Raw genomic sequence first — 26,976 nt, forward strand, 5'->3', positions numbered from 1 at the left:
TGTTGCATTGTGGTAAACTGTGGTCAATGTCATGAGACAAAGTATATGTGAACCGCTGTATGGAAAGTGAATTTGTTCTGTAAACCTTCACCCAAATCACAATAAAAAAAATAAAAAACAAATAAATAAAAAAGACATCAAAATATGTATCACATTGGGCTAATCTTTTGCAAATGACTTCTTTCAAGTGCTGAAGAGCAAAGATATCTCCTTGAAGACTAAAATGCACCTGACCCAACCCATGGTATTTTCAATGGCCTCATATACATGTGAGAGCTGGACAATGAAAAAGGAAGATCAAAGAAGAGTTGATGCTTTTGAGTTGTGGACTTGACGAAGAATGCTTAATGTACTGTGGACTGCTAAAAGAACTAACAAATCTGTCCTGGAAGAAGTACAGCAGGAATGCTCCTTGGAAGCAAGAATGGCCAAACTTCGTCTCACCTACTTTGGTCATGTTGTCAGAAGGGACCATTCTCTGGAGAAGAATGTCATGCTTGGTAAAGTAGAGGGTTAACAAAAAAGGAGAAGGTCCTCAACAAGATGGATTGACACAGTGGCTGCAGAGATGGGCTCGGGTACAGTATGGATTGTGAGTATGGCACAAGACAAGGCAGTGTTTCATTCTGCTGTGCATAGGGTCACTATGAGTCAGAAATGACTCAACGGCCCCTAACAACAACAACAATTTAATTGTTTAAGATGAGAAAAGTAAAGTCCATTTCTGATGATGTTACACAAGTATCCTTTGTGGGGAGAATTACAGTATGCAACTGGTTTATTTTGTTGTATTGAGCTGGGCACCTTACAGATGTCACTACGAATTAGCATGGTAACTTGTTGTGACAGGGAAAATAGTAGGTATATAAAAATACATTCAGACAGGTACCTAATCTGGAGGTGTTATTGTGTGTGTGTATGGGTGGTGGTAGTGAGAAAAAGCATTTAGAGGGCATGTTGTTGTTGCTGTTTTGTGCCGTTGAGTTGTACCGACTCATAGTGAGTCATCCTTGGATTTCCGAGGCAGTATCTCCACGGAAGTAGATTGGGCAACCTTCCTTCTGAGGAGTGGCTGGTGGGCTTGAACTACCAGCCTTCTGGTTAGCAGTCAAGTGCCTTAGGCACTACGCTACCGGAGCTCCTATTTAGAGAGCATAATAAGTAATACATCTGAAGGTTGAAGAGAAGAGAGAGGTAATATGATATCTGAAGTTTGAAGAGAAAAGAGAGTTAATTAGAAGAAGGGGTAGGGTGGCGAGAGTGTTTGCCTCTTCTACCAAACTCCTTTGCTTGTCTGTACTTTTTTTTATGGTGTACTTCTGTGTGGGCCTCCTCACTTCTCCTCCTAGACTACAGGCATCTTGAGGATATGACACATACTTAGTCATCTCTGCATCCCTACAGCATGGTAACATGACACTGAAAGCCCTTATTAAGTTTGTTGTAGACAGACATAGATGGATAAATGATCGAATAAGTGAACTGAGTAGAGTGTCATACTTCATAATAAAAAAAAACCACAACCAAACCCACTGACATTGAGTGGATTTTGACTCAAAGCAACCCCCAGTAGGTTTCTGAGGTGGTAAATCTTTATGGAAGTAGATTGCCCCATCTTCTTTCCGCAGAACGGCTGGTGGGTTCGAACCACCAATCTTCTGGTTAGTAGTCAAAATGCCTTAGGCACTGTGCCACCAGAGCTCCTTATTTCATAATATCAAAAAAAAAAAAAAACCCAAACTCACTGTTGTCGAGTCGAGTCGACTCATAACGACCCCTCTTTGGGTTTCTGGGGCGATATTTCTATGTAAGTAGATTGCCCAGTCTTCCAGAGGAGTGGCTGTTGGGTTTGAATGCCAGCCTTCTGGTTAGCAGTCAAATGCCTTAGGCACTATGCTACCAGAGCTCCTATTTCATATAGGAGGTTTAAATAATGTCAGTAAGAGGATAAAAATTATTTTGTCCTAGATTAGAATTTTTCTCAGGAAGAAACTGTTTTTTAGTTTAGAAAATACAAATGAGCCATCTGAGGTGAAAGAAAAGTCTGTTAAAAGTAACCAAATACTATGTTGTAATGTTTTCCTCGAGGAAATTGACCATGAATTTGAAGGTAGTAAGAGAGTAGAGAGGAGAAGGAAGGAAAAAGGGAAAGAGACATAAGTCTGGGTAGCATAGGAGAGTGGCCAAAGTACTTGGTCAGATATGAGTACCACATACCAGAAATATCTGCTACTCAATTTTAAGTTTGCTACAAATTGCTGTAATCTCAACAGTGTCTTTTAAGTCTAGTACCACCTGCTACACACTAGGAGATGCTAGTGGACACACTAGGTATGTTTTGTTAATAAGAGTGCTCTTCTGTAATGTTCTCAATTCTTGGGACAAACTGACTTATGTACACACATATCTGATGATTATGATGATCCTCATCAACAACAGTAGTACCTGCTGAACATGGAAGCCGGCCAAAGAAATGAAAGGATAATGTAGTTTCCACTTTCCAGTACTCTATGTTAAATGTAGGTGTGGAATGTAAAAACACATGAAAAAATGGCTATAGTTTCAGTTTATATTGCATGCACAAATGAGTGATATATGCATTAACCATTTTCATAGTTTAGATCTCAATGCCATTTTCAGCATGATCCATCAGAAGAGGTTTCCTCCAAGCTAGATTTTGAACACAGAGAAATAACAAGCAGTTAAACTATATGGAGGATTAACTACTAGAACTTCAATAACCCTTCTCTTTCTGTCCTTCAAGGAGTATAAGCATAGCTCTGTTCAATAACCTGGAAGGATCAACATTTCTCAGTTTGAACTTCTTCAACAATACTGATTCCTAGTGCTCTGTTATTTTAAAAATGGGACATTCACAATAAAACAAAACAAAACAAGCAAGCAAACACAAAACAGCAGTGAAGCTACTAATGACACTTTCATATTCAATTAACCTTTTATTCATTGAATTTATATTTAAAAAAATTAGCATCATGGTAGCAACCCATTTTCATATTGTGATAAAATATAATTAACAGGACAAAACCCCAACAAGCCAAAAGGCACTGGTGCATACAGACCTACGCAAAAATCTTTTGCTGCCATCTTGTGGATTCTTAGGAAATAACAACATGGTATTTATTGCTTCTTGAGATACTAGGTTCACAGCCATTTTTTGAAAATAACTGACAAAATAAAAGTGTAAGAATAGAACAGCTAAATACTTAAGTTTCTACTTAATCTTTATTCTTGGATGTGCTTTTTAACCTCACCAAGGATTGGTTTCTTTATGAAAACCAAATATAATTATGGTACTGGTAGTCCCCTACTTAGAGACTGGGCTACTTTCCAATGACTCTGTAGCAAGTCGATTCTGACTTAAGAGGAATACCTCATTTGTTTGTTTATTTGTTTGCTAGTTTTCACTATTACTGCCTTTTATTGCCAGTATATTTATAAATCTGATCTTTGTCTTTAGGCATTGAAAACATTACATATAAACATCTGCAAGTGAACATCTAAGAATTATAAAATCAGCAAATTATGTGTTGCAACATATTTAGTACATATTTCTAATAAGATGTTAAAAAAAAAAGATACTTCATAAGTACGATTCATCATCACTCGAATACATTTTAAGCTGGGGACTGCCTTTACTTTCCTTGCCAACCTCAAGTACGCTCTGAGAATGAAAATGTAAAATTGGTCTGTGTATCAGAAGGTAGTATTCAGATACAATAGCCTGTTACCATTGTCATCATGCAATACTACTATATATATCAACAACCACTGAAGAATTTTTTTTTTTTTTTTTTATGTTACCAGGTAACCATGGGCCAGGCTAAGAATCCAGATCTTAGATGGGCCTTCAGAGTGATGTGTTATCTTTGAGCACCTCTTGAGACAAGAGTGTATGTTTTCAAGGAAAAGAATCCTTAGAGATCATTTTGCCTGGGAAAGGACATAGTGGGTCTGGGGAATGAGGTGGGCAGTATTTTCTTTTCACAGGCTTACTGATGTGCTGGTAAGCCCTGGCATTCTAAAAGCACAGCTAACGTGTGGTACAAGACAGCCTTCTTCCTATGAAAAATACTACCCTTGGGATACCATTCACAGATCTTCGTTTCAGTCATTCTCTTGTAAGCTTTTTGCCCTGATTTCCTCTCCCTCAAACAACTTAAACTGGATAACTGAAGCAATATGTTGGATTGTAGATAACAGGGACAACTTCAAACAAACAAACAAACATCTAGCATTTCAGGGAAAAACTGAACTTTTCCCTTAGGAGAGGCTTCTTCAAGTTATTTCATTCACTAATTTATTCAGCTATTTCTAGCACCTCTGTGTGCTAAGCCATGGGTCAGGACCTGGGGAGTCCTATCTTCAAGGAACTTCATCTGCTGAGGAAAGAATACAGGAAAACAAACAAACTTAGCACAGAGGGTCACTGACATACTGTGGAGGCACTAGAGATGAAGGAGGAGGAGAAGGCTGTCTCTGTCCTTCAAGCTGGCTTATGCAATGTTCAACTAATTTCCCCTTGTGGTATAGTGCCTAAGGTATTTGATTGCTAACCAGAAGGCTGACAGTTCAAACCCACCAGCCACTCTGTGGAAGGAAGACTGGACAGGCTACTTCCATAAAGATTTACTGCCTCAGAAATCCAAACGGGGTCACTATGAGTCAGAGTCAACTCGATGGCAGTGAGTTTGGGTTTTAGTTTTCTGAGTTCTTGAAGCTATTAACTGTAACTCATTGGGGTCATCTCAGATAATGTGCCTGGTTAATTTTTGCCAAACCAGTTGCTATCCTTACTTTTCTCCCTGCAATTTGATCTTAATAACTAAAATGCCATCTACAAAAAATAATCTGGCAATGGCTTGAAATATAATCCCCATCTTCCTTCCATGTTTCTTTAGTTAAGAACATTTACTAAGCGTCAGGACTATGTAAACAATCTTGATTTTAGCAATTCTCAAGTTCTGATTTTTTTTTTTTTATATATATATAGTCAGTTTCAACACATTATAATCTCATGGGATGAACCTCCCTCATGGGAATTTCTTGGACACAATACGAATTAGGATTTTCTACAGGTAAACAATTTTATTATGTTGTAGCATATACTTAGTTTTCCCACCTTCTGTTACCCGAGGGTCTCCTTTTTCCTGTACTCTATCCAAGTTCCTTATGCCTCCTTCTGTGGTCTCATTTAAGAGCTCTGGTGGTGTTGTACCTAAGGATTTGACTGCTCACCAGAAGGCTGGCAGTTCAAACCTGGAAGCCACTCTTAGGAAGGAAGACTGGGCAATCTACTTCCATAGAGATACTGCCTTACCTTGGAAACCTAAAGAGGGGTCACTATGAGTTGGAACCCACTTGACGGCAGTGAGTTTGGTTTATAGTCTCATTTTAAGTATTTGTTCTCATTTGTCCTGCTCTGATCTCCCATTAGACTGGAGGCCCTGGAAACCAGAGATTCTGTTATTTAACTTCTTATTCCTAAAATGTGGCATGTCATAATCTTCATATGGGACGTAGATGGGTCCTAATCCTATATTACATTTGCCACTCCCCTCTTTGTATCACTACTTGAGTCAAGTGGATCCCCCTGACCTACACACTGGTTGTGAAATTCCTATTTTATAATTCGTGATTTTTGCTTCTTCAAGTCCTAGAGTTGTTTGCAAGCTGGGCAGGAGGTAGAACAAGGGCAAAAGCTCCCCAGTCCTTGCCCCCACCTTGGGAATTTGCAGCTAGAGAGAGAGAAACAGCTCATGCAGGGGGCAGAGTGCCACTGTTGGGCTGTTTGTTTATTCAAGTTAGTTGCTGAGTATAGTCATTGTATGTGGTGAAATAAATGGTGGTGATGAAGGGAGTGGTGGTGATGATGATAAAGAAAGAAAGTTTTTGTGACAATTTTATGGTGTCTACCAAACCTACCAGCCACTCCTCGGAAGGAAGGTTGGGCAATCCTACTTCTGTAGTGATACTGCCTCGGAAACCCAAGGAGGGGTCGCTATGAGTCGGGGCCGACTCGACGGCAAACAACAACAACAACAACAACAACCTGTTTGGTTAAACACTAGCACAGATATTGCTGTGAAAGTACTTTATAGATGTGATTAATGCCTATGATCAGTTGACTTTAAGTAAAGGCGATTGCCCTCAATAATGTGGGTTGGTATTGTATAATCAGTTGAAGGCTCAAGAGCAAAAATGAAGGTTTCCTGGAGAAGAGGATTTCTGCCTCAAGAATAAAACATAAAAGTCCTGCTTTACTTCCCAGGCTGCAAGTTTGCCCTATGGATTTCAGACTCAGACTTGCCTGGATTTCCAGCGTGGCCCACAAATATTGGCCGTGCTAGCCCCCATAATAAAATGAGCCAATTTCTTAAAAATAAACATCTTTATATATAAAAACTCATTGCACTGAGTCAATTCTGACTCAGAGTGACCCTACAGAACAGAGTAGAACTAGCCCATTGGGTTTCCAAGGCTATAATCTTTACAGAAGCAGACTGCCACATATTTCTCCCACGGAGTGGCTGCTGGGTTTTAACTGTGACTTTTCGATGAGCATCCAAGTGCTTAACTGCGACACCACCAGGGCTCCTTCTTTATATATAGAAGGATTCATTTTACATATTTATACCCACCAGTCACTCCTTGGAAGGAAGGTTGGGCAATCTACTTGCGTAGTGATACTTGCCTTGGAAACTCAAGGAGGGGTCGCTATATGAATGAGGTCTGACTCGATGGCACATAACAGCAACAAAAACAAATAGGATATATCCACATGTCTATCTATTATACACACATACACACACACACACACACAACTGGTTCTGTTTCTCTGCAGAAAACTAACTGATTCATTGGTATCAAGAAAATTATTACTATTGATTTTGGATAACAGAAAAATGGCATGATAGTATTAGAAGATAAAACTAACAAAAATGTTGTTACTTTCTATCATATCTATCATGCATTATAATCATGTTCATGTTTCATCTGTCTACTAGGCATGGATATGGGGCCTATATCTGATTAACTTCTTTATCCCTCCTTATGACACCTACCCTAGCACTTGACAGTCATTCTTTCCTTTTTTAGCACCTATTAAGGGATTCATTTTGAGCACCTGTTAAGTGAATACCTCTTAGATACTGTTTAAGGCTCTGGAAATACAGCAATAAATAACACATCTCAACAGGAGATAGTCAATAGATCAAAAATTAAAATTAAGAATTGAAGTCATGTATATGAAGTGCTTTCTACTTCTTCCACTTAAGATACATATTCTTACATGCATAATAAGTAAACAATCAATTTTTCCCTCCCTACGTGAACATTTCCATTACCATATAATCACTGTTATAAAAACAAATAAACAATATACTGAAAGCTAGTAGCCAACAAAATAACACTAAGGAAAAGGAAGACAGAGAGGTACAAACAAGATAAACACTTTTACATATACAAACCTGCATTATCAGTAATAACAAACATTAACCTTGGGGTAGATGCATAGATAGACAGGCTGAATGATCAGGTATGTCTAGGCAAAAGGGAATATACTCATGACCATATATAAGCTTGGCAGATGATATTTCTACATACGTATTTTCATGTGCTGTAAGAATGTCCATATAAATGGAACTAACAGGGGGCAAAGTTATGATAACTTCTTAGCTACAGTCATCTACCCTGAGGGAGCAAGTTGTTGGACTGTGGGCTCTGGACCATGGTCACAAGGGACTTCAAGCTCAACTGGCATAACATACTACACAAAAACTTTGTACTATATCCTACTTTGGTGAGTAGTGTTTTTTTTTTTTTTTAAAGCTTGCAAGTGACCATCTAAGATGCAAAGATTGGTCTCTCCTCATCCAGAGCAAAGAAGGATGAAGAAAACCAAAGACACGTGATTTTGGTCCAAGGGACTAGTTGACCATGGGAACCTTAGCCTATATGACCCCAAGACCAGAAGAACTGGATGGCACCTAGCTACAACTGTCAACTACTGGGAAAAGGATCAGTGCAGGAGATCCTGGATAGAGTGAGAGAAAAATGGGGAACAAAACTCAAAAGCATAAACAATGCCCGGGCTTACTGGTCTGACAGAGACTGGTGAAACCCTTAGGACTATGGCCACCAGTCACCTTTTGGGCCTGGAATTGAACAAATTTCTGTGGCTTCCAGCCAAAAATAGACAGGTATATAAGGTGAACATTTACACCAGGTAGGCATACTATTTAGAACAATCAATGATGGGAGATCAGAAGGGCAGTATTGCATAGGGAGACAGTTCAGGGAGAAGAATGCATAGGAAAGAAGGACACAGGGAAAAGGTAACCACAGGGAAGAAGTGAGAAGAGAGCTGTTACATTATGGGGATTTCAATCAGTGTCATGAAATAAAATGTGTATGAACTGTTGTAAGGAAAATGAATTTACTCTGTAAACTTTCCCCAAAATCACAATAAAAAAATAAATAAAATAGATAAACTCCATCCTCTGGTTACCATCCTATTCTGTCCCCCTCTATAGAAAAGCTCAAAAATGTCTATACTCACTATCATAAACACTTTTTTTGTTCACTCATAAATCTCATAAAAACTACTCTTTCAAGGTAACCAGGCTCCATGTTGTTAAATGGAATAGTTAACTTTCAGTTGCCAACTTACTTGACCAACTGATAGCATTTGCACAGCTAATCACAATCTCTGTAAATACTGTGTTTTCTTACCTCTCAAGATACTATACTTTCTTGATTTTCTCCTGCTTACTGGCTGCTCCTCCTTCTTTATTGGTTCCTCCTCTTCTTTCTGAGTAATTCACTTTGGAGAACTCAGAGGCTCAATATGTTTATTTACTTCTGTTAACTGTTTCACCTACAGGAACATTTACAACTCAAGTAATACCATCTCTATTCTGATTTTTTTAGGTCAAACCCTTGGAAATTTTTCTTCACTCCTTTCTTTCCCTATTACACCACATAAGACCAGATGAGTTGTGGAATGACATCAAGGATATCATACATGAAAAAAACAAATGGTCATTAAAAAGAGAGGAAAAGAGAGAAAACCAAAATGGATGCCAGAAAAGACTCTGAAATTTTGCTCTTGGATGGAGAGTAGCTAAAGCAAATGGAAGAAATGATGAAGTAAAAGATATGAACAGAAGATTGCAAAGGGCAGACTGAGAGAACAGAGTGAAGTATTATAATGAAATGTGCAAATGTTCAAAGAGGAAGAACACTTTTGGCATTTCTCAAGTTCAAAGAACTGGAAAATAAATTTAGACTTGAGTTGTAATATATTTAATGATGCAGGAAGCATCAAAAGAAGATGGAAGGAATACACAGAGTCACTGTACAAAAAAGAATTGGTTGGCGTTAAACATTTCAGGAGGTAACATATGATCAAGAACTGATGGTATTAAGGGAAGAAATCCAAGCTGCACTGAAGGAATTGGCAAAAAACAAGGCTCCAGGAATTGATGGAATACACATTCAGCTGTTTCAACAAATGAATGAAGTACTGAAGGCACTCACTCAGTTATGTCAAGGAATTTGGAAGACATCTACCAGGCCAGCTGAATAGAAGAGATCTGTATTTGTGTCCATTCCAAAGAAAGGTGATCCAACAGAATGTGAAAATTATTGAAAAATATCATTAATATCACACAGAAGTAAAATTTTTCCTTTGACTGCTAACCAGAAGGCTGGTAGTTCAAACCCACCAGCCAAACCCACCAGCCACCCCTTAGAAGGAAGGCTGGGCAATCTACTTACGTAGTGATACTCCTCAGAAACCTAAGGAGGGGGCACTATGAGTCGGATCCATCTGAATGACAGTGAGTTTGTTTGTTTTTTTTTTTTTTTTGGTTTGGTTATAAACCAAGCTTGCTCAAAGTGAAGCATTTACTGGTGAAGATCAAAGACTGCAGCCTTCAGTAGAGATTAAATCTCAACATAAAGAAAACACAAATCCTCACAACCACAATATTACGACCACAATATCACAATCATAAATGGAGAAAAGATTGAAGTTGTCTAGGATTTCATTTTATTTGGATCCAAAATCAATGTCCATGGAAGCAAGAGTCAAGAAATTAAATGATATATTACACTGGGTAAATCTGCTGCAAATAAACCCCTTTTAAAAGGAAAGATTTTTGCTCTTTGTAGACAAAGGTGTGCCTGACCCACACCTCATATGCTGGACAATGAATAAGGAAGACTGCAGAAGAATTGATGCATTTGAATTATAGTGTTGGCAAAGAATGTTGAATGTACCATGGACTTCTAGAAAAACAAAAAGATCTGTCTTGGAAGAAGTACAGATGGAATGTTCCTTAGAAGCAAGAATGGTTGTACTTCATCTCTCATACTTTGGTCTTAAAGTCAGAAGGGCCAGTCCCTGGAAAAGGATATTATGCTGGGTAAAGTAGAGGGTCAGTGAAAAAGGGGAAGATAGCCAACGAGATGGATTGACATAGTGGCTGTGATGATGGTGTCAAGTATGGCAACAATTGTGAGGATGGTGCTGGGCCAAGCAGTATTTCATTTGTTCTGTTGTACACAGGATTACTCTGAGTGGAAACCGACTTGACAGCACCTAATAACAACAAAAATCTTCGAAAATCTGTTCTACCTTCTGAACATAACCAGAATACAATCATTTCTCACTTCCTCTCCTGCTCCCATTCTTATTCAATCCTCCATTTTCTTTTTTGCCTATTATTCCAGTAGACTCCTAGCTGATCTCCTGTTTTCATCCATCTTTTCTCTTTGTAGTCTGTTGGCAAAACAGCAGGCAGTGTGATCCTCTTAAAATGTAAATAAAATCATATCACTCCTCTGCATATAACCCTCTAATGGCTCCTTTGTTCTCTCAAAGTAAAAGCAAATTTCTTACCATGGTCTATGAGGCTGTACTCTTTATCACCCAAACATACATTGTTGTTGCTGTTGTGTCCTGTTGATGAGATTCTGACTCACAGAATCTATATATGACAGAGTAGAACTGCCACACAGGGGTCCTTAGACTGTATTCTTTACAGGAGCAGACTGTCAGGTCTTTTCTTGCACAGAGCAGCTGGTGGAGTTGAATAGCCTACCTTTCAGTTTGTAGCTGAGTGCTTCTGTGCTACCAGGGCCCCTTAAACACATATGAGAAGAGCTGATACCCAGCTAGTCTGTGTTTGCCTTTGCAGCTTCTTCAGGCTGGAAGGCTTTCCTTCCTTAATTCACAGAGGGAGAAGTTCTTGAGAAGCTAGTGTAATTTAGGCACTGTGATAGACACTGGGAATATAAAAGATAAGATTAAAAAAATAAGATAAAAACATGCAAACAGATAATTCACTTTCTTTGTTCTAAAGACTTCAAGAAAGGAAGAACTGAGGTACAGTGAACACCAGTGAAAGCACTTTTAGCAGCTATGTCTTATGGTGGTGGAGGAAGGTGAGAGAGAAAATGCTCTGTGGAAAGGTGCCTGTCAGGAAATTCAGTCCCTGCCTGAAGGCTTCAGACCCATTTGCTGCAGTTCTCTATGAGCTTTTTTTTTTTTTTTTTGGGGGGGGGGGGACTGATTCTAAATTTATATTAGAGTAGATCACATAAGTAAGCACATAAGTGCTCTCTGAAGCTAAGAGGTGAGGATGTGTACATGTGTGCATGTATTTGTGTGGGCATGTACATGTGTGTGAATGCATGTGTGAATGTGTGTGTGTTCTATACAATGCTACTTTAGTACAAGTGAACAAGTGGCTGCTTTGAAGGCCACTTTACAATTCTATCTTAGTTGGTAGAAATGTTGTTGTTGTTATGTGCTGTCGAGTTGGCCCCGACTCATAGCGACCCCTCCTTGGGTTTCCAAGGCAGTATCACTACGGAAGTAGGATTGCCCAACCTTCCTTCCGAGGAGTGGCTGGTGGGTTTGAACCGCTAGCCTTCTGGTTAGCAGTCAAGTGCTTTTAGCCACTATGCTACCAGAGCTCCTAGTTGACAGAGCTAGTTGGTAGAAAGGCATACAGAATTTTCTCCCATCTGCTGTTAGTCTTATAACACATCACGTGGTGATGAGAATCCCATTAGGGAGGGTTGGTCAGGACAGGGAGAGCATCGTGTGAGCAGAGCAGCAAATATCCTCAGCATACTCAAAGCAGCTTTGCTTGTAATTGGAAATAGACAGCTGCTCACTTCACATGACCAATTCAGATTAGTTTTCAAAATGAAGCCTACTGCCCATTCCTCTGGCAATCTTTCCTGGTTTTCACATTACACAAACTCCAAAAGGCTAATTTACTAATTTAGTAAGCACCCTATGGTCAGTCCTGAGAGAAATGACATCCAATTTCGTGTGAAATGTAAGAGGGGATAAAAGATGTGTGATTGCTTCCTAGGTGGTAGGCATTTCACATGATCTGATTACAATTATCTTATACATTACAATTATGAGATTTGAGAAATTTAAATAACTTTGTCAAGACCACAAAAATGAAAGATGGTGAAACTCGTAATGGACCCTGTGTCTGCCTGACTTCAAAGTCAGGCTTTTTTTTTAATCTTTCATGACAACTTCTTGGATTCTATCAACACTCTTCATGCTATTACCCTGTTCAAACCTTTCCATAAGTTCTCCCTGCCCTTTCATTCAAATTCCCCCTTTTAAAGGACTTATAAGGTATACGAGACCCTCCCTTTGTACCTATAGCTTCCCTCCTTCCTTCTCTTTCTCTCTACCCTAGCTACTCTAGAGCCCTCAGGACTTTGTATATGGTAAGCTCGTACTGCTGTCTGGGCAACTGGATAATGCTGACTTCTTGCTTTGCTTTTGCTTCCTTTCCTTGCCTGGACTGAGTATATATTCTTCAAGCCTGAGCTAAGACATCAGTTTTTCAGGGATATCTTTGTGGTCCCCCAATCTTAGTCATGTCCCTCTACTATGTGCTCCCAGCAAATAACAAGCTTTATGAGGTAAGGACTGTGCCCATTGCATTCACTGCTGCATCTCTAGTACCAAGCATGATGTCTTGTCCAGGGTAGGAATGCAGTTGATATTTGCTAAACGAATATGGAATACCATATTTTCTATACTTTTTTTTTTTTTTCATTTCCAACCAAAGTAAGAACAACAGAACTGGGGGCCATGCTCGATTCTGATTTGCTCCTTATTTCTCTGAAAGACCAAAATGTGAATTTATGTCAAAAGAACTGATGATTCATTTGTTAGAAGGTATCTATAGTTGTTTATTGCTGCACTATCTGTGACTTTCCAGACAAAGAACAATTGGCATATAAATCCCTTTATCTTGAAAACAAAATTTTAATTAGTTTTGGACCCAAAGTCCTGGAAACAGGAACTCATTCCTGTTGGAAATGAAGACTTAATTTTCTACAGACATTTGGAAGATCTAGCCCTTGCATGTTCTCTTGTTGAAATGGTTGAGTGAGCAGTGTTAAATGAAGCACTCCTGGCCAAATACAGGCCTACCTCCCTGCCACTGGAGGTTACTCTTCAAAAAATAAGTTCTGTTGTTCATGAAGCAACTATGATGCTCAAGATCCTAGAGGTAAAAAGATCCTTATATAGAACACAGTGAGCCAAATGGTCTCTAATGGACATTTATTATTTAGCTGAGCAGTGTCCAAATATCCCTATCATTTTAGGGCAATCAGAGACAGGAAGGAGGCATATTCCACTACAGAAGCTGGAGAGGCATGCATATTCCCTCTTCCCACTGCTTGGTAGCTAGAACAGAGCAGGTCAAGCAGATATTCTTGTCAGGAACTTCGAATCCTCATGCCAATGTAAGGTGCAGGGAGAAAGAAAGAGATTTTTTTTCATAACACCTCTAGCAGTGTGGCAGTCAGTGCCCAGTGATAACCTCAGGAACATCATCCTTAATAGACTGACTCTCTAGCCACCTAGTCCGCTTCCCAGTCTTTCGAATAATCCTGAGAGCTGTTCTCTCTCCAATAAAATTATTTCCCATTTAAATCACCCAGAGCTGATGTCTGTTTCCTAAAGTCAAGAACCCTGAGTGGCAAATACACTCAAAGCTCCCACTCCTAAAGTAGTGAGCACAGGGGGTAAGGAAGCTCATTGTGATGGGAGTAGGCTATGCCTGAAGTCTAACAGTCTAAATTAGAAAATCACTGAACTCTTTGTTTCCTCTTGTGTCAGATGGCATCGTAAAGGGATGCTGTGAAGATCAAATGAGATAGCCTAAAGGAAAGGACTTTATATTAAATAGATATATGGTGTTATTAGGGATCAGCCAGCAAAATATGCAGAGGCAAATGTCTGTCCATTTCAGTTGAGCATTCTATCTCACTCTTACCTTCCTACCTGAGATCTCTCTGCAAGGTTTTTCCTTTATCAGTGGCCAACTATTATAGCCAAATTTTAATGCTTTAATGGAGAAGTACTCAGATTGGGCATTGATCCATCTTTTGCAGCTTGTATAGGAAAATTTAACCACCTGAACATCTTTTTGGAAGTAGAGTATATTTATTATAACAAACGTGTAAATATATATATATATATAACATTTAGTGTGTAACAGAATATTTAACAAGGACCCCTGGTGGTGTAGTAGATAAGGTATTTGGCTGCTACCCAGAAGGTTAGTGGTTCAAACCTACCAGCTGTTCCACAGAAGGAAGATGGGGCAATCTACTTCCAAAAAGATTTATAGCATTGGAAACACAGGGTTGATATAAGTCAGATTTGACTTGATGGCAATGAGTTTGGTTTTTTTTGGCTTTAGAATATTTAACACTTTTCTGATGTAAGGGTATTCCTATCAGTCAATTAGGAAACGTCTGCTGTGTTTGGAAGTAAAAGCATGCTCCTCTGGCCAGGAAGATAAAAGCTTTAATATATTCCGACTTGGCAGAGTTGAAGGGCCCTATAACTTTTCAGGGTGCTGTGGGATCCCTACCTGTATTCAGAGAAGTGAACAATGATAAGCTGCTCATTCATTCATTCATTTGAACATTCATTCATTAAACATTCCCTGTTAACCAATAGATATGAAGAGATGAATAAGAAACAGTGCTTCCCCTGCATGGAAGCTTCAGAAGATTTATACCTTGTTCCTAAATCACATCAATCTTAGAGTCTGTCAGTGTAATGGGTTCCTATGGCAGCACACGTGTCTCCTTAAAGTATTCTATTATTTCAGGCATTTATATTTTTCTCACTCACTGGGCTTTGAGTGCTGAAAGTCTCAGACATAGGCAAATCACAAAACTCCATTTCTTTCTGAAGGCTGGCTTTGTCACAAGACCATAGCTTTGAAATCAGAAGGAGTAACAGTTCAAGTATTTCTGCTATCACTGATTATATGTGGGATCTTGGTTAAGTTAACTTAATTTCTTTGAGCTGCCATCCCAACAAAGTTGTTCTGAGGAGTCAATTAAATCATGTTGCAATAGACAGCATGATTCTTGGTGTTAAGCAGACACTCAATACATGTTAGGCATTTTACCCTAATTCTCCATTCTTCCCTCTTCCTTGGGCCTTCTTTCTTGGGCAGATATGTCTGCAGTAAGCCTTCAACATTCACAGGCTAATGATGTTGTTGCTGTTATTTTGCATCCAGTCAGCCCTTGACTCACTGCGACTTCGAGCACAATAGAATGAAATGCTGGCAGGTACCAGCACAGGTATCAGCCCTGTGATCAGTTGCATATCAGACCATTGTGATTCCTAATTGTTGTTTTTTTCTTGAAGTATAGCACCAGGCCTTTCTTCCTAGTGCATCTGAGTGTGGATGCTCTGCTGAAACCTGCTGAGTGTCACTGCAACATGCATGCCTTCACTGACAGATGGGTGGTGGCTGCGCACAAGGTAAAACTGGGTCTCCCTTAGAGAGGTGAGAATTCTACCACACAACAACCATTAGGGATAACAGTTCATTTATGCCCCTATGTCCTTAGAATTTACCCTTAGCACTTTCAATAGTACACCTATTTATGTGTCTGTCTCCCATCATGAGGTTGTTAGGTCACCAGTGACACAAACTGTGTTTTTAATGTTGTATCCCTAGTGCCTAGATATTTCCAGCACTGTTATGGACTGAATAGTGTTTTCCCAAAATATATGTTGAGATCCTACATTGGCAGATATAATCCCATTTGGGAATAGGGTTTTCTTTGTTATGTTGTGGTTAGGTGCTGTCGAGTCATCTCTGACTCACAGTGACACTATGTACAACAGAATGAAACACTGCCCAGTCCTACTCCAACTTCACAATCCTTGCTGTGCTGAAGCCCTGTGTCACTGCAGCCACTGTGTCAGTCCATCTCATTGAGCATCTTCCTTTTGCTGACATTCTCCTTTACCAAGCATGCTACCCTTCTCCAGGAACTAGTCCCTTCTGGCAACATGGCCAAAGTAGGTGAGGCAAAGTTGGCCATTTCCAATCCTAACAAGCATTCTGGCTGCACTTCTTCTAGGACAGAAAAACCAAAACCCACTGCCACCAAGCCAGTGGTGACCCCCACTGGGTGTCCAAGGCTATATATCTTTACAAAAGTAGATTGCCTAATCTTCTTCCTGCAGAGGAGCTGGTGGATTTGAACCACTAATCTAGTTAGCAGGCGAATGTCTTATCCATTATGTCACCAAAGCGCCTTCTCTTCCAGGAAAGATTTGTTCATTCTTCTGGCACTCCATAGAATTTTCAGTATTCTTTGCCAACACAACAATTCAAAGGCATCAACTCTTCTTCAGTCTTCCTTATTCATGTACAGTTTCATATGCATATGAGGCAACTGAAAATACCATGGTTTGTGGCAGGCATACTTTACTATTCAAAGTAACATCTTTGCTCTTTTACACTTTAAAGAGGTCTCTTGCAGCAGATTTGCCAAGTGCGATATGATACGATTTTTTGACTGCTGCTTCCATGGCTGTTGGTTGTGGATCCAAGTAAAATGAAATCCCTGACCCTCAATCTTTTCTCCATTTATTTTAATGCTGCTTATTGGTTTAGTTGTCAGGATTTTTGTTTTCTTCATGCTGAGCTGTAATCCATACTGAAGACTGTAGTCTTTGATCTTCTTCAGTAAGTGCTTCAAGTCATCTTCAAGATTGTGTCATTTGCATATCACAGATTGTTAATGAGTCTTCCTTCAATCTTGATGCTTTGTTCTTCTTCATATAGTTCAGCTTCTCAGATTATTTGCTTAGCATTCAGATTGAGTAAGTATGGTAAAGGGATACTATCTTGAGGCACACCCTTCCTAATTTTTAAACCATGCAGTATCTCCTTGTTCTATTCAAATGACAGCCTCTTGTCTATGTAGAGGTTCCTCATGAACACAATTAAGTGTTCTGGAATTCCCATTCTTCACAATGTTATCCATAATTTGTTATGATCCACAAAGTCAAATGGCTTTATATAGTCAGTAAAACACAGGCCAACATCTTTCTGGTATTCTTTGCTTTCAGCCAAGATCCATCTGACATCAGCAATGATAACCCTCGTTCCACATCCTCTTCTGAATCCAGCTTAAATTTCTGGAAGTTCCCTGTGAATATACTGCTAAAACCATTTTTAAATTATCTTCAGCAATATTTTACTTGCATGTGATATTCATGATATTGTTCGATAATTTCCACATTCTATTAGATCACCTTTCTTTGGAATGGGCACAAATATGGATCTTTTCTGCTTGGTTGGCTGGGTAGCTGTCTTCCAAATTTTTTGGCATAAATGAGTAAATGCCTACAGTGCTGCATCTATTTGTTGAAACATGCCAATGGATATTCCATCACTTCCTGGAGCCTTGTTTTTCACCAATTCCTTCAGTGCAGCTTGGACTTCTTCCTTCAGTACAATCAGTTCTTGATGCTATGCTCCATCCTGAAATAGATGAACACTGACCAATTCATTTTGGTACACTTTCTCTGTATATTCCTCCCATCTTCTTTTGACACTTCCTGCATCATTCAATATGTTGCCCATAGAATTCATCAATATTACAATTCAAGGTTTGAATATTTTCTTCAGTTCTTTCAGCTTGAGACATGCTGAGCATATTCTTCCCTTTTGGTTTTCTAACTCCAGGTCTTTGTACATTTCATTATAATACTTTGCTTTGTCTTCTTGAGCTGCCCTTTGAAATCCTCTGTTCAGCTGTTTTACTTCATCATTTCTTCCATTCACTTTAGCTACTCTCCATTCAAGAGCAAGTATCAAAGTCTCTTCTGACATCCATTTTTGTCTTTTCTTCCTTTCCTGTATTTTTAATGACCTTTTCCTTTCTTCATGTAGGATGTTGTTGATGTCATCACACAACTTGTCCGTCTTCAGTCATTGATGTTCAGTGTGCCAAATCTATTCTTCAGATAGTCTCTAAATTCTGATGGGATATAATCAAGTCATACTTTGGATCACGTGGACTTGTTTCAGTTTTTTTCAGCTTCAATTGGAACTTGTGTATGAGCAATTGATGGTCTGTTCCATAGTCAGCTCCTGGCCTTGTTTTCACTAATGGTATAACTGATTGATATCTCTTTCCATACATGTAGTCAGTTTGGTTCCTAAGTAATCTATGTGGTGAGATCCATGTGTGTAGTCACTGCTTATGTTGTTGAAAAAGGTATTTGCAATGAATAAGTTGTTGGTCTTGCAAAACTTCTATCATGTGATCTCTGACATCATTTCTATCACCACAGCCATATCTTCCAAATATTGCTACTTCTTTGTTTCCAATTTTCATGTTCCAATCACCAGTAATCATCAATACATCTTGATTGTATGTTTGGTCAATTTCAGACTGCAGAAGTTGGTAAAAATCTTAATTTCTTCATCTTTGGCTTTAGTGATTGGTGCATAAATTTGAATAGTAGTAGTATTAAGTGGTCTTCCTTGCTGGTATGTGTATATTATCCTATCACTAAAGGCACTGGGAGAAGTCTACATGGCTGCCAGAACTTAGGGAGGCAAAACTGGTTCAAAGCCTGGGACTAAAGGCTTAGGGCAAGAGGCTTCATTACCTTTTCAAAGAAATCATCAACTCTATTTGATTAAAGTTCACTCTGAAGTTGTATAAGAGGGTGCTCTGGTTGATACAGGACCCTGAGTTTTTGATATCTTGAAAAAAATCAGGGGCTCACAAAATTGCATGTTATTTCTGTTTCTAAAACTAAAGATGTTCAGTATTCCCTCTAGAAAATACTGTTTCTTTGAGTAAAATTATGATGGGCCTTTTGGCCACAAAGATGTATACAAAGATGTGTAACCTGAAGGGAAATGTTGAATCATTTGAGTTTGTAAATATATACTGCTGTGTTTGAGCCAATTGGTTTCTGAGACTTTTACTTTTTGGTGGGAAGGGTTCAGGAAGGAGTGTGGAAGTAGGACAGAGGAAATGCTGTCCTGGACAGAGATGACTAGAGCTGGGACAGATGTTTGTTCCTGAAGGAGGGGTGACAGTTTTGCTGGAATATGGATGAATCTGATGTTGAGGCACAGAGGAGAGAAGCTGAAGGTGTTACTTAGGTGACAAACTTTGTAGGACTTCTGGTTTAAGTGATTGCACTTTAGGGGACAACGTGGCCCAGAGCAGGGGAGATGTCCTTTCTGCAACCCTTTGCACAAGTCTTAGAACCACTCTGGTAACTTGGGGAGTGCACATTCCAGGAATACTGAAGAAGACCTTCAAGGCAAATCCTCCAGCACCAAAAACTGAAAGCGAGACTCGTTCACTGGGTCTCCAGAGCTGGAGAGGAAGGACATGGAAGACACAGCAGGGTAACTAGAAGGTACAAAGTCTGTAAGTATTCGGGAAGAACACTTCAGGGACTGTAAGAAGTAATTTAGAACTTTTTCTTTTTTGGGGGGGGGTAGTTTGGGAGTTTAAGGGGTTAGGCTTCAGCCTTAATATCACTGGAGGTTTAGAGATGTCATTTGAGGTAACAATACAAGACTGAACTTGTCAGTATGCCACATGAATAACTTGAGGACCAGGTCTTGGCAAATAAGGTCCTCCCTCACACATGGCTCTACACACGAAGCCAACAAAGTAAATTGAGTTTGAGGTGAGCTGTGTGACTTATTTGTATTCTTTCCAAATACAAAAAGCAATTTAAAGTTAAAATTTTATAACTATCTATTATACACTCACCTCAATAGCTGTAGCATTTCACCTCTGGCAATACATTTCTCTAATCATGTACCTTGGAACACAGTTAAGTACTTAAAGTCCATCAAGAGTGAGTGATGGCATTAATAAGGTCAGCAAGGGTGATCTTTTTTAGATTCCTTGGAAATGAACAAACTGCAATTGCTTAGAGAGACAAGAAAGAATCTCTTTCTAGGGGTATTGCTGCTTCTATGTACTCTGCTCCACATTTTTTTTTTCGTAACAGAGCGTTGAAACAAGTAATAACAGAAGCATTTCTATCTTTCCCTCTGCAGGAACAATGCCTGAGGAGGACAGTGCACTAGTTAATTTGATTGCATGTCGAATGTCCTAAATTCCTCTCCACAAATACCTCAGGAAGATAATTCAGCTATTGGATAAGACTCTACAACAAATCTTTGAGAAGCAAAATAGACAAAAGAGAAATTAAAGAGAAAAGACCATGAATAATACATATAAGGTGACAATTTTTTTACCTTCCAGGATTTAAATTACTTTAGTTCTGGAACTGGGGTGCTGGCAGGGGATAAATTCCTACAGTGGAGCTTTGGTGCCCTCCATCTTCGGGTTGCAACGCAATGTGCTTTAACAAGGCACGAACAGTAGGTGGCGCCCATAATCTTAAAGACAGCAAAAGACCAGTTCCTTTCTCTTTATAAGCAAGAATGACCACTTTGTAGGAACACAGTCAAGAATGGGAACTAACTATTCAAGTGTTTCCCACTATTGGTGTCCTTGTAGATGTTCCTTGATGTAAAGGTTCAGTGGTGAAACATATTTTGGGAAAAATTGCACACTTCCTCTGCTTCTTGGAGATTTCCAAGTTACACTGGTAAAGAGATATTTTTGAGAAGTTACAAAGCGAAAGAGCCTGGTACCAGGGAATCATGAAAATCCTAATATTATTGTGTGAAACACAATTTTGGAAATGCTGATCAAGTTCAACCCCTGTTCCAAAAATGGAACAGCTCCAACTATCTAAAACAAAGATTCCTTACATGTGGTTAGCTGATTATTTTTTTTTTAATATTTGACACATTCTAAGGCACTGTATTTAATAATGATAATAGCTAACATTGATTTAGAACTTACATTATGACATACTCTAGTCTGTCACTGCCGTCTCTCTTTCCTTACAATGCCGCAGAGATGCAGATATATGATAAATGACGTACTGACAGACCACGTTCAGGCTGTGAATATTTTTAGGACAGAATATTTATCTCAATTCATCTTTGAAATCTCAAGCCCTAGTATGTTATCTGACACAAATTAAACCATTAATAAGTAAACTATCTAGGAAGATTCTATAGTTTGTGTGGAAGAATAATTCTGCTAAATAGGCCTGGGCATTCCGCCCCAGATTAGAAAGGCCACTGTTTATATACAAGTCTTTTCTCAATGAAGACCAGTTGAGCTCATACATCACCCCCAGCTCCATCACTGAGGATTCTTTTTTTCTTCTCTGATCTTACTACATTGCTGTTAGCATGACATATTTGCAAATTAATCTTACAGGATCTTGTGGTATGTTGTGAGTTTACATTTAATTACTATTTTTCCCAACCAGTAGTGTATAGCTTGCATCTCTATGTCTAGTGTAAGCTGTAGATGTAGAATATGATATCCTTCATATTCTATTGTTAGTAACTCTATTCTGCCATATTTCCTTTTCGTATTGTAATTTTTGAGCCTCTCAAGCCTGCTTTTTTTCTGTCAGTGTTAACCAAGGAGATTCTAGTAGTCTTACACCTAATCACTTTCCAGCGAAAGATTAAATAAATTTCAACAAGCTCAGAAACAGAAATGTTCCCTCTTCCCTTTCTGTTTCAAAAAACAGATGATATTTTCAGCATTGAATTGTCCTTGCTAATGTTATATCCCAAAAGGGGTCTTCTTACATGATATTTGAACTTTAGAGATTGTTGCTGTATTCTGTGATTGTAATATCTAAAAAGACCATTGTTCTGATTAGTTGCCTCACTTACTGTGTGCTCCTGGGAATGATAATTAAATGGCTATGTTTATTTTCCAAAAGCAAAAATACTTGTGTGCTCTTTTTTGAGCCACAGGAGGATTATTATTCCATTCATTTTCTCCCACATGTACTGAGTTTAGGACAAACAAAACCTATAGCTTTGTGGATTTCTCATTTAAACAGAGTTAGAGAATCTTATGTCATCTCTGTGTCTCACTTTGCTCATCATTAAAATGAGCATATAAAGCATGGGGTTGTCATGAGATAAAGTTAGTTAACATAGTGAGTAACTCAAAAGCACCATGTAACTATTATCTCTTTATAGGTCTATGTGTTCCCAAGTGTGGTGTGCACCAAGAAAGTTTAGAATAAATACTATTGACAAGCTTTTGAAGAGATTGTGCTGTGAGGAGAATGAACACTGATTTGGGGTCAAAACTTAATTTTCAGTGCAACTTTATAGGCTTTGGAAAATCATTTAACCATTCTGAATTCTCTTTTCTTAATCTAGAAAACAGAAGCAATAATGACCTATCTTGACACTTAGAATTTCTTTGAGAATCCCCAGAATTAAAATATGTGGAAGTGCTTCATATCTCAGAAAGTGCTGTGATAATATGAATCTTGACAGTGATGAAATGACAGAGCGGTCCCCTAGTCTATAAATTTGAGCCAGGATTATGAAAATATGTTAGTATGTTTTAGACAGAATTTTAGAGTCAATCTTCCAGGATAGCAACTTTTTAAAATGCCACCATACTTATTCAATACCTTTTCATTCATTGAAAGTCTGTTAAGAGACTGCTATGTGGCAGGCACTGTGCTATGTGTTAAGGATGTAAAATCAGTAAGAGAACTGGCTTTCAGGAACTTCTGAGGATGACAGATATATAAATAGATATTGGAAATAAGGTTTAATAGCTGCTGATTGTACTTATATATAATTTTAAATGTCTAAGAAATAGGTAGAGGAGAAGCAGTTGAAAGAATGAGGTTCAGCCCTTGCATGGCAGAACAAGTCCTGGAATTGGACCTTATCTTATTTCTCCCATACCCAACAACCTTCCAGAGATCTATGTGATGTGTAAATAGAGGCTGCTTGCACTGGTGAACCGCAGGAACACATAGGCAAGGGCATCCATGCACAGTGGCAGACACTTTACTTGCGTCAACTGACTTATACTATATAGGTAAGTCATGTGTGTGTGTCTGTGTTTGTGTGTGTGCGTGTGTGTGTGTATGTGAAAGGGAGAGAAAGAGAGATCTACCCACTGTGCTTAAGAGAATGATGTTGTTGTTGTTATGTGCCAGCGAGTCAGACCAGACTCATAGCGACCTCTCCTTGGGTTGCCAAGGCAGTATCACTATGGAAGTAGGTTGCCCAACCTTCTTTCTGAGGAGTGGCTGGTGGGTGTGAACCACCAGCCTTCTGATTAGCAGTCAAGTGCCTTAGGCACTACACTACCAGAGCTCCCAAGAGAATGATAGCTAACAAATATAAGGTCACTTAGAAAATGCTAACTAAAAATTGTAACTATTAAATGAAAACAAATTTTTCTAAGTACACAATGAAAACCACAAACTAAATGTTTCATTGTGTTATGAACCATATCCTCAGCCATAAAAGTATAGTCTTTAAGTAATTCTCCACTATTATTCACATGATTACAAAAACTCTAATATGGGCTTGATATTTACAAAGGATTTCACTAGTCATCATTGAGTGTATACCAGGAAAGTAGCTTGATGTAGTGGGGGTGGGGAGACAATAAATAGTTGAATAAAAGAAATGAAATAGGGAAAGAAAGGAGGGAAGGTAGATGTGATGAGCATCAAAATACAATATTTTAATCCCAGCCCTGATTCTCTCTAGTTTTTCTCTCTTTGTCAAGTTACTTAAACTCTGAACCTTATTTTCTTCATATAAAATAACTTTCGGTGTGATGGTGTAAATAAAAAAAATTACTTTGTATAATGATTAGCAAATAATATGTGATTAATAAATTGTGGCAAGTAATTTTTGTACTTAGGTAAATGATAATTCTGATACTACTCATCACAATCTCCAAAACTGGGTATAGTATTATTTTAGGTACTTTGTTTCATAGTTATAGACATAAAACTATACATGCTATAACTGTGCTCTTGGTAGAATACAGTCAACTGTTTGGAAAATAGGAACTGCATTTTTCAAATAAGTAATATATCAGTTTAAAAAGGCATAATTTTCAATGTTGCAATAGTAGGATATGTGTCTAAAAAAATTCAAAAAAGACCACCGACTCTTTTATCTGAGGAATGTTAAGTGTAATAAGTATCAAGCACCTGAATATCATCTAAACTTAGCGCACCACTAAAGCCATAAGGCTATCATCCATTCTTCCTCTTTAATTAAGGTGTTTTTGCAGCCATAATTGATAATGGCTTTTTCACTTTGGTGTCAAGAATGAAGAGTAAAGAGTAATACTCACCGATAGGATCTGGTCCCCTCTCTGGAGCTCCCCACTTAGGTCTGCTGGTCCACCGGCCAGAATGAAGGACACAAAAATACCTTCTCCATCTTCCCCTCCCACAATGTTGAAGCCCAGTCCTGTGGAGCCTTTGTGTAGGACCACCTTGCGCGGCTCCCTGAAGAAACAAATGGAGAACACATTTCACAGAGTGACTCACTTAAGAGTTAGGTTGCTTTTACTTTCACTGGGATCTATAATACCAGCAATTCACTACCTATGAGAATGGATTCCTATTTGCACATCAAAAAAGAAGTTAAAGTCAGGGCAGATATCTTAGTTCCTCACTGAAACAATTACAAAAATACTTTGTAAAATAATTCCCTACTTCCAAAACATTTTCTTAAACTAGACCCACTTCACATTTCCTTTGTTTAAAACATTTGTTCCTGCCTTGAGCACCACAACAGGTACATAGTAGAGTGAGTATATCCAAAAGAAGGGAGAGAATTCTGGGGACAAGAGAATGGGCCAGATCAAGAAAGATCTTACGGGGCACCCTATGGGTTTGTTATTTGTTTGACTGTTCATTAAAATTTACTCTGGAGGCAGTGAGGAATCATGGGAAGACTTTGGGGGCACCAAGGATATTTGAATCTATTTTAGGAAGATTAACAGACAGCCATATGTAGGGTGATAAGGGGTTATGGATACAATGAGAGGCAGAAAAAACAGTTGGAGTATCATGCAAGGAATCTCGGTATGAGGCACTGATGAAACAAGGGTCATGGCAGTGAAAACGAAAAAAAAAGGCAAACTGAGAAAAGACTTTTGAGAGAAGAATGAGTAGGTCCAGAGATTGCCTCAGGCAGGCATTAGAGGAGGCAGGGAGAAAGAATAGCTAAGTAACTGGTAAATGGGAGGGGGAAATAGAATCCCGCATAAATGAGTATGCTTGAGATTTCTGACTTGCTGAGTTCCAGGTAATGGTGGAGTATTCATATGGAGATGTTCTGAAGTACTTGGAAACAAACACTAGGAATTTGGGTTCTGAGAGAGAGGGTAATTAATAATAGGTGAGAGATGGAATCTTGAACCACCAGTTCATTGAGGGTGTGTAGAGGTCTGAAAATCATAGAATTTTGGAATTCTAAGGGATACAAGAAGGCATGTAGTTCAATTTTCGCTATCAGTAGTTTTCAAAAACACATTCTGAAAGCCTTAGGTTTGACTTGGGTGCATTTGTACCACCCACCCTCCTCTTCCAAACATCTGTTTCAATTACTGAAATTCCTCTTCTATACACTTTTATATATTAGATTTTCCTGCTATTAGTGATGTAAGAATGGCAAAGACCTACCTGATATAGTCCCATAATAATGCTGACAGTCTGTTATTTGCTACCACATATCCATGAATAAAGCAATGCATTACCTCTACATGTATCCTTATTATAAGGAAGAGTATCAAATACATATCACAATTTGGACAGCATATTACATAGCATTACTTTAAGTCAGAGGTGACTTAACATAGCATTAATTAATTCTATTCTACAAATACTTTGTGAGTAACTACTATGGGCTCTGTAACATTCGATGAAACTGTTCCAGGTGCTTTGGATGTATGCAAACAAAATAAAGATTCTTGCCTTCACAGAGGCATGTACCCACAAGCAACAGATACAATAAATTAGTTCTTTATATGTTTATGTTAGAAAGCAATACGTACTTTGGAAAAAAAGAAAAGCAGAAGAGTGTAAGAGAGAGTGGTTGTGGCAGGGTGGAGCTGGGTAGGCTTCTCTGAGAAGGTGACATTAGAGGAAAGACTGAAGAAGGGGAGAAAACTCACAATGTGGACACGTGGACGAACAACATTCCAGCCACAGGAAATAGTCAGTGCAGAGGCCCTAATGTGGGATTGTCCCTGGTGTTGTCAGGGAAGAGTTGGAGGTCAGTGTGGCTGAACTGAGTGAATGAGGGAAGGAGAATATAGAAAATGAATTAAGTATTTTCTATTGCTGAGCAACAAGTTACAACAAACTCAGTGGCTTAAAACAATTCCCATAATTATCTCACAGTTCTGTAGTTCAGAAGTCCAGGTGAGCTCAACTGAGTTCTATCAAAAATGGGAAAGTTAGAGCTTTATTTTATTTTTTTTTTTTAAGAGAGAATATGTTTCCTACAGAAGAAGGATTTTACTTTTTACTAAAAAAAAAGCAGAAAGAATACAGCTTTTTTTAAAAAAAACATTAAGAATGTAATTCATTCACTGAATTGTGCATGTAAAAAATGTTGAAATGGCAAATGTGTGTTTTATATATATATGTTGTTGTTGTTTGCCATGATGTTTTATAAGGATTTTTGTTATTATGGTGTG

At 38.6% G+C, this 26,976-nt stretch overlaps 1 protein-coding gene across 1 annotated transcript in view; it reads right to left on the reverse strand.

Moving 5' to 3' along the window:
* The window catches only part of DLG2 (discs large MAGUK scaffold protein 2), a 1,122,948-nt gene that overhangs the window by 465,935 nt on the left and 630,037 nt on the right, over window positions 1-26,976 (reverse strand). The window contains exon 11 of the mRNA XM_042781713.1: window positions 24,619-24,775. Within this exon, the coding sequence (XP_042637647.1) occupies window positions 24,619-24,775 (157 nt within the window). The remainder of the gene's footprint in view (window positions 1-24,618; window positions 24,776-26,976) is intronic.

This window comes from Orycteropus afer, unplaced genomic scaffold (genome assembly GCF_000298275.1).
Source record: "Orycteropus afer afer isolate SDZICR_OR568_19922 unplaced genomic scaffold, OryAfe1.0 scaffold00154, whole genome shotgun sequence".
Classification (NCBI taxonomy): Eukaryota; Metazoa; Chordata; class Mammalia; order Tubulidentata; family Orycteropodidae; genus Orycteropus; species Orycteropus afer.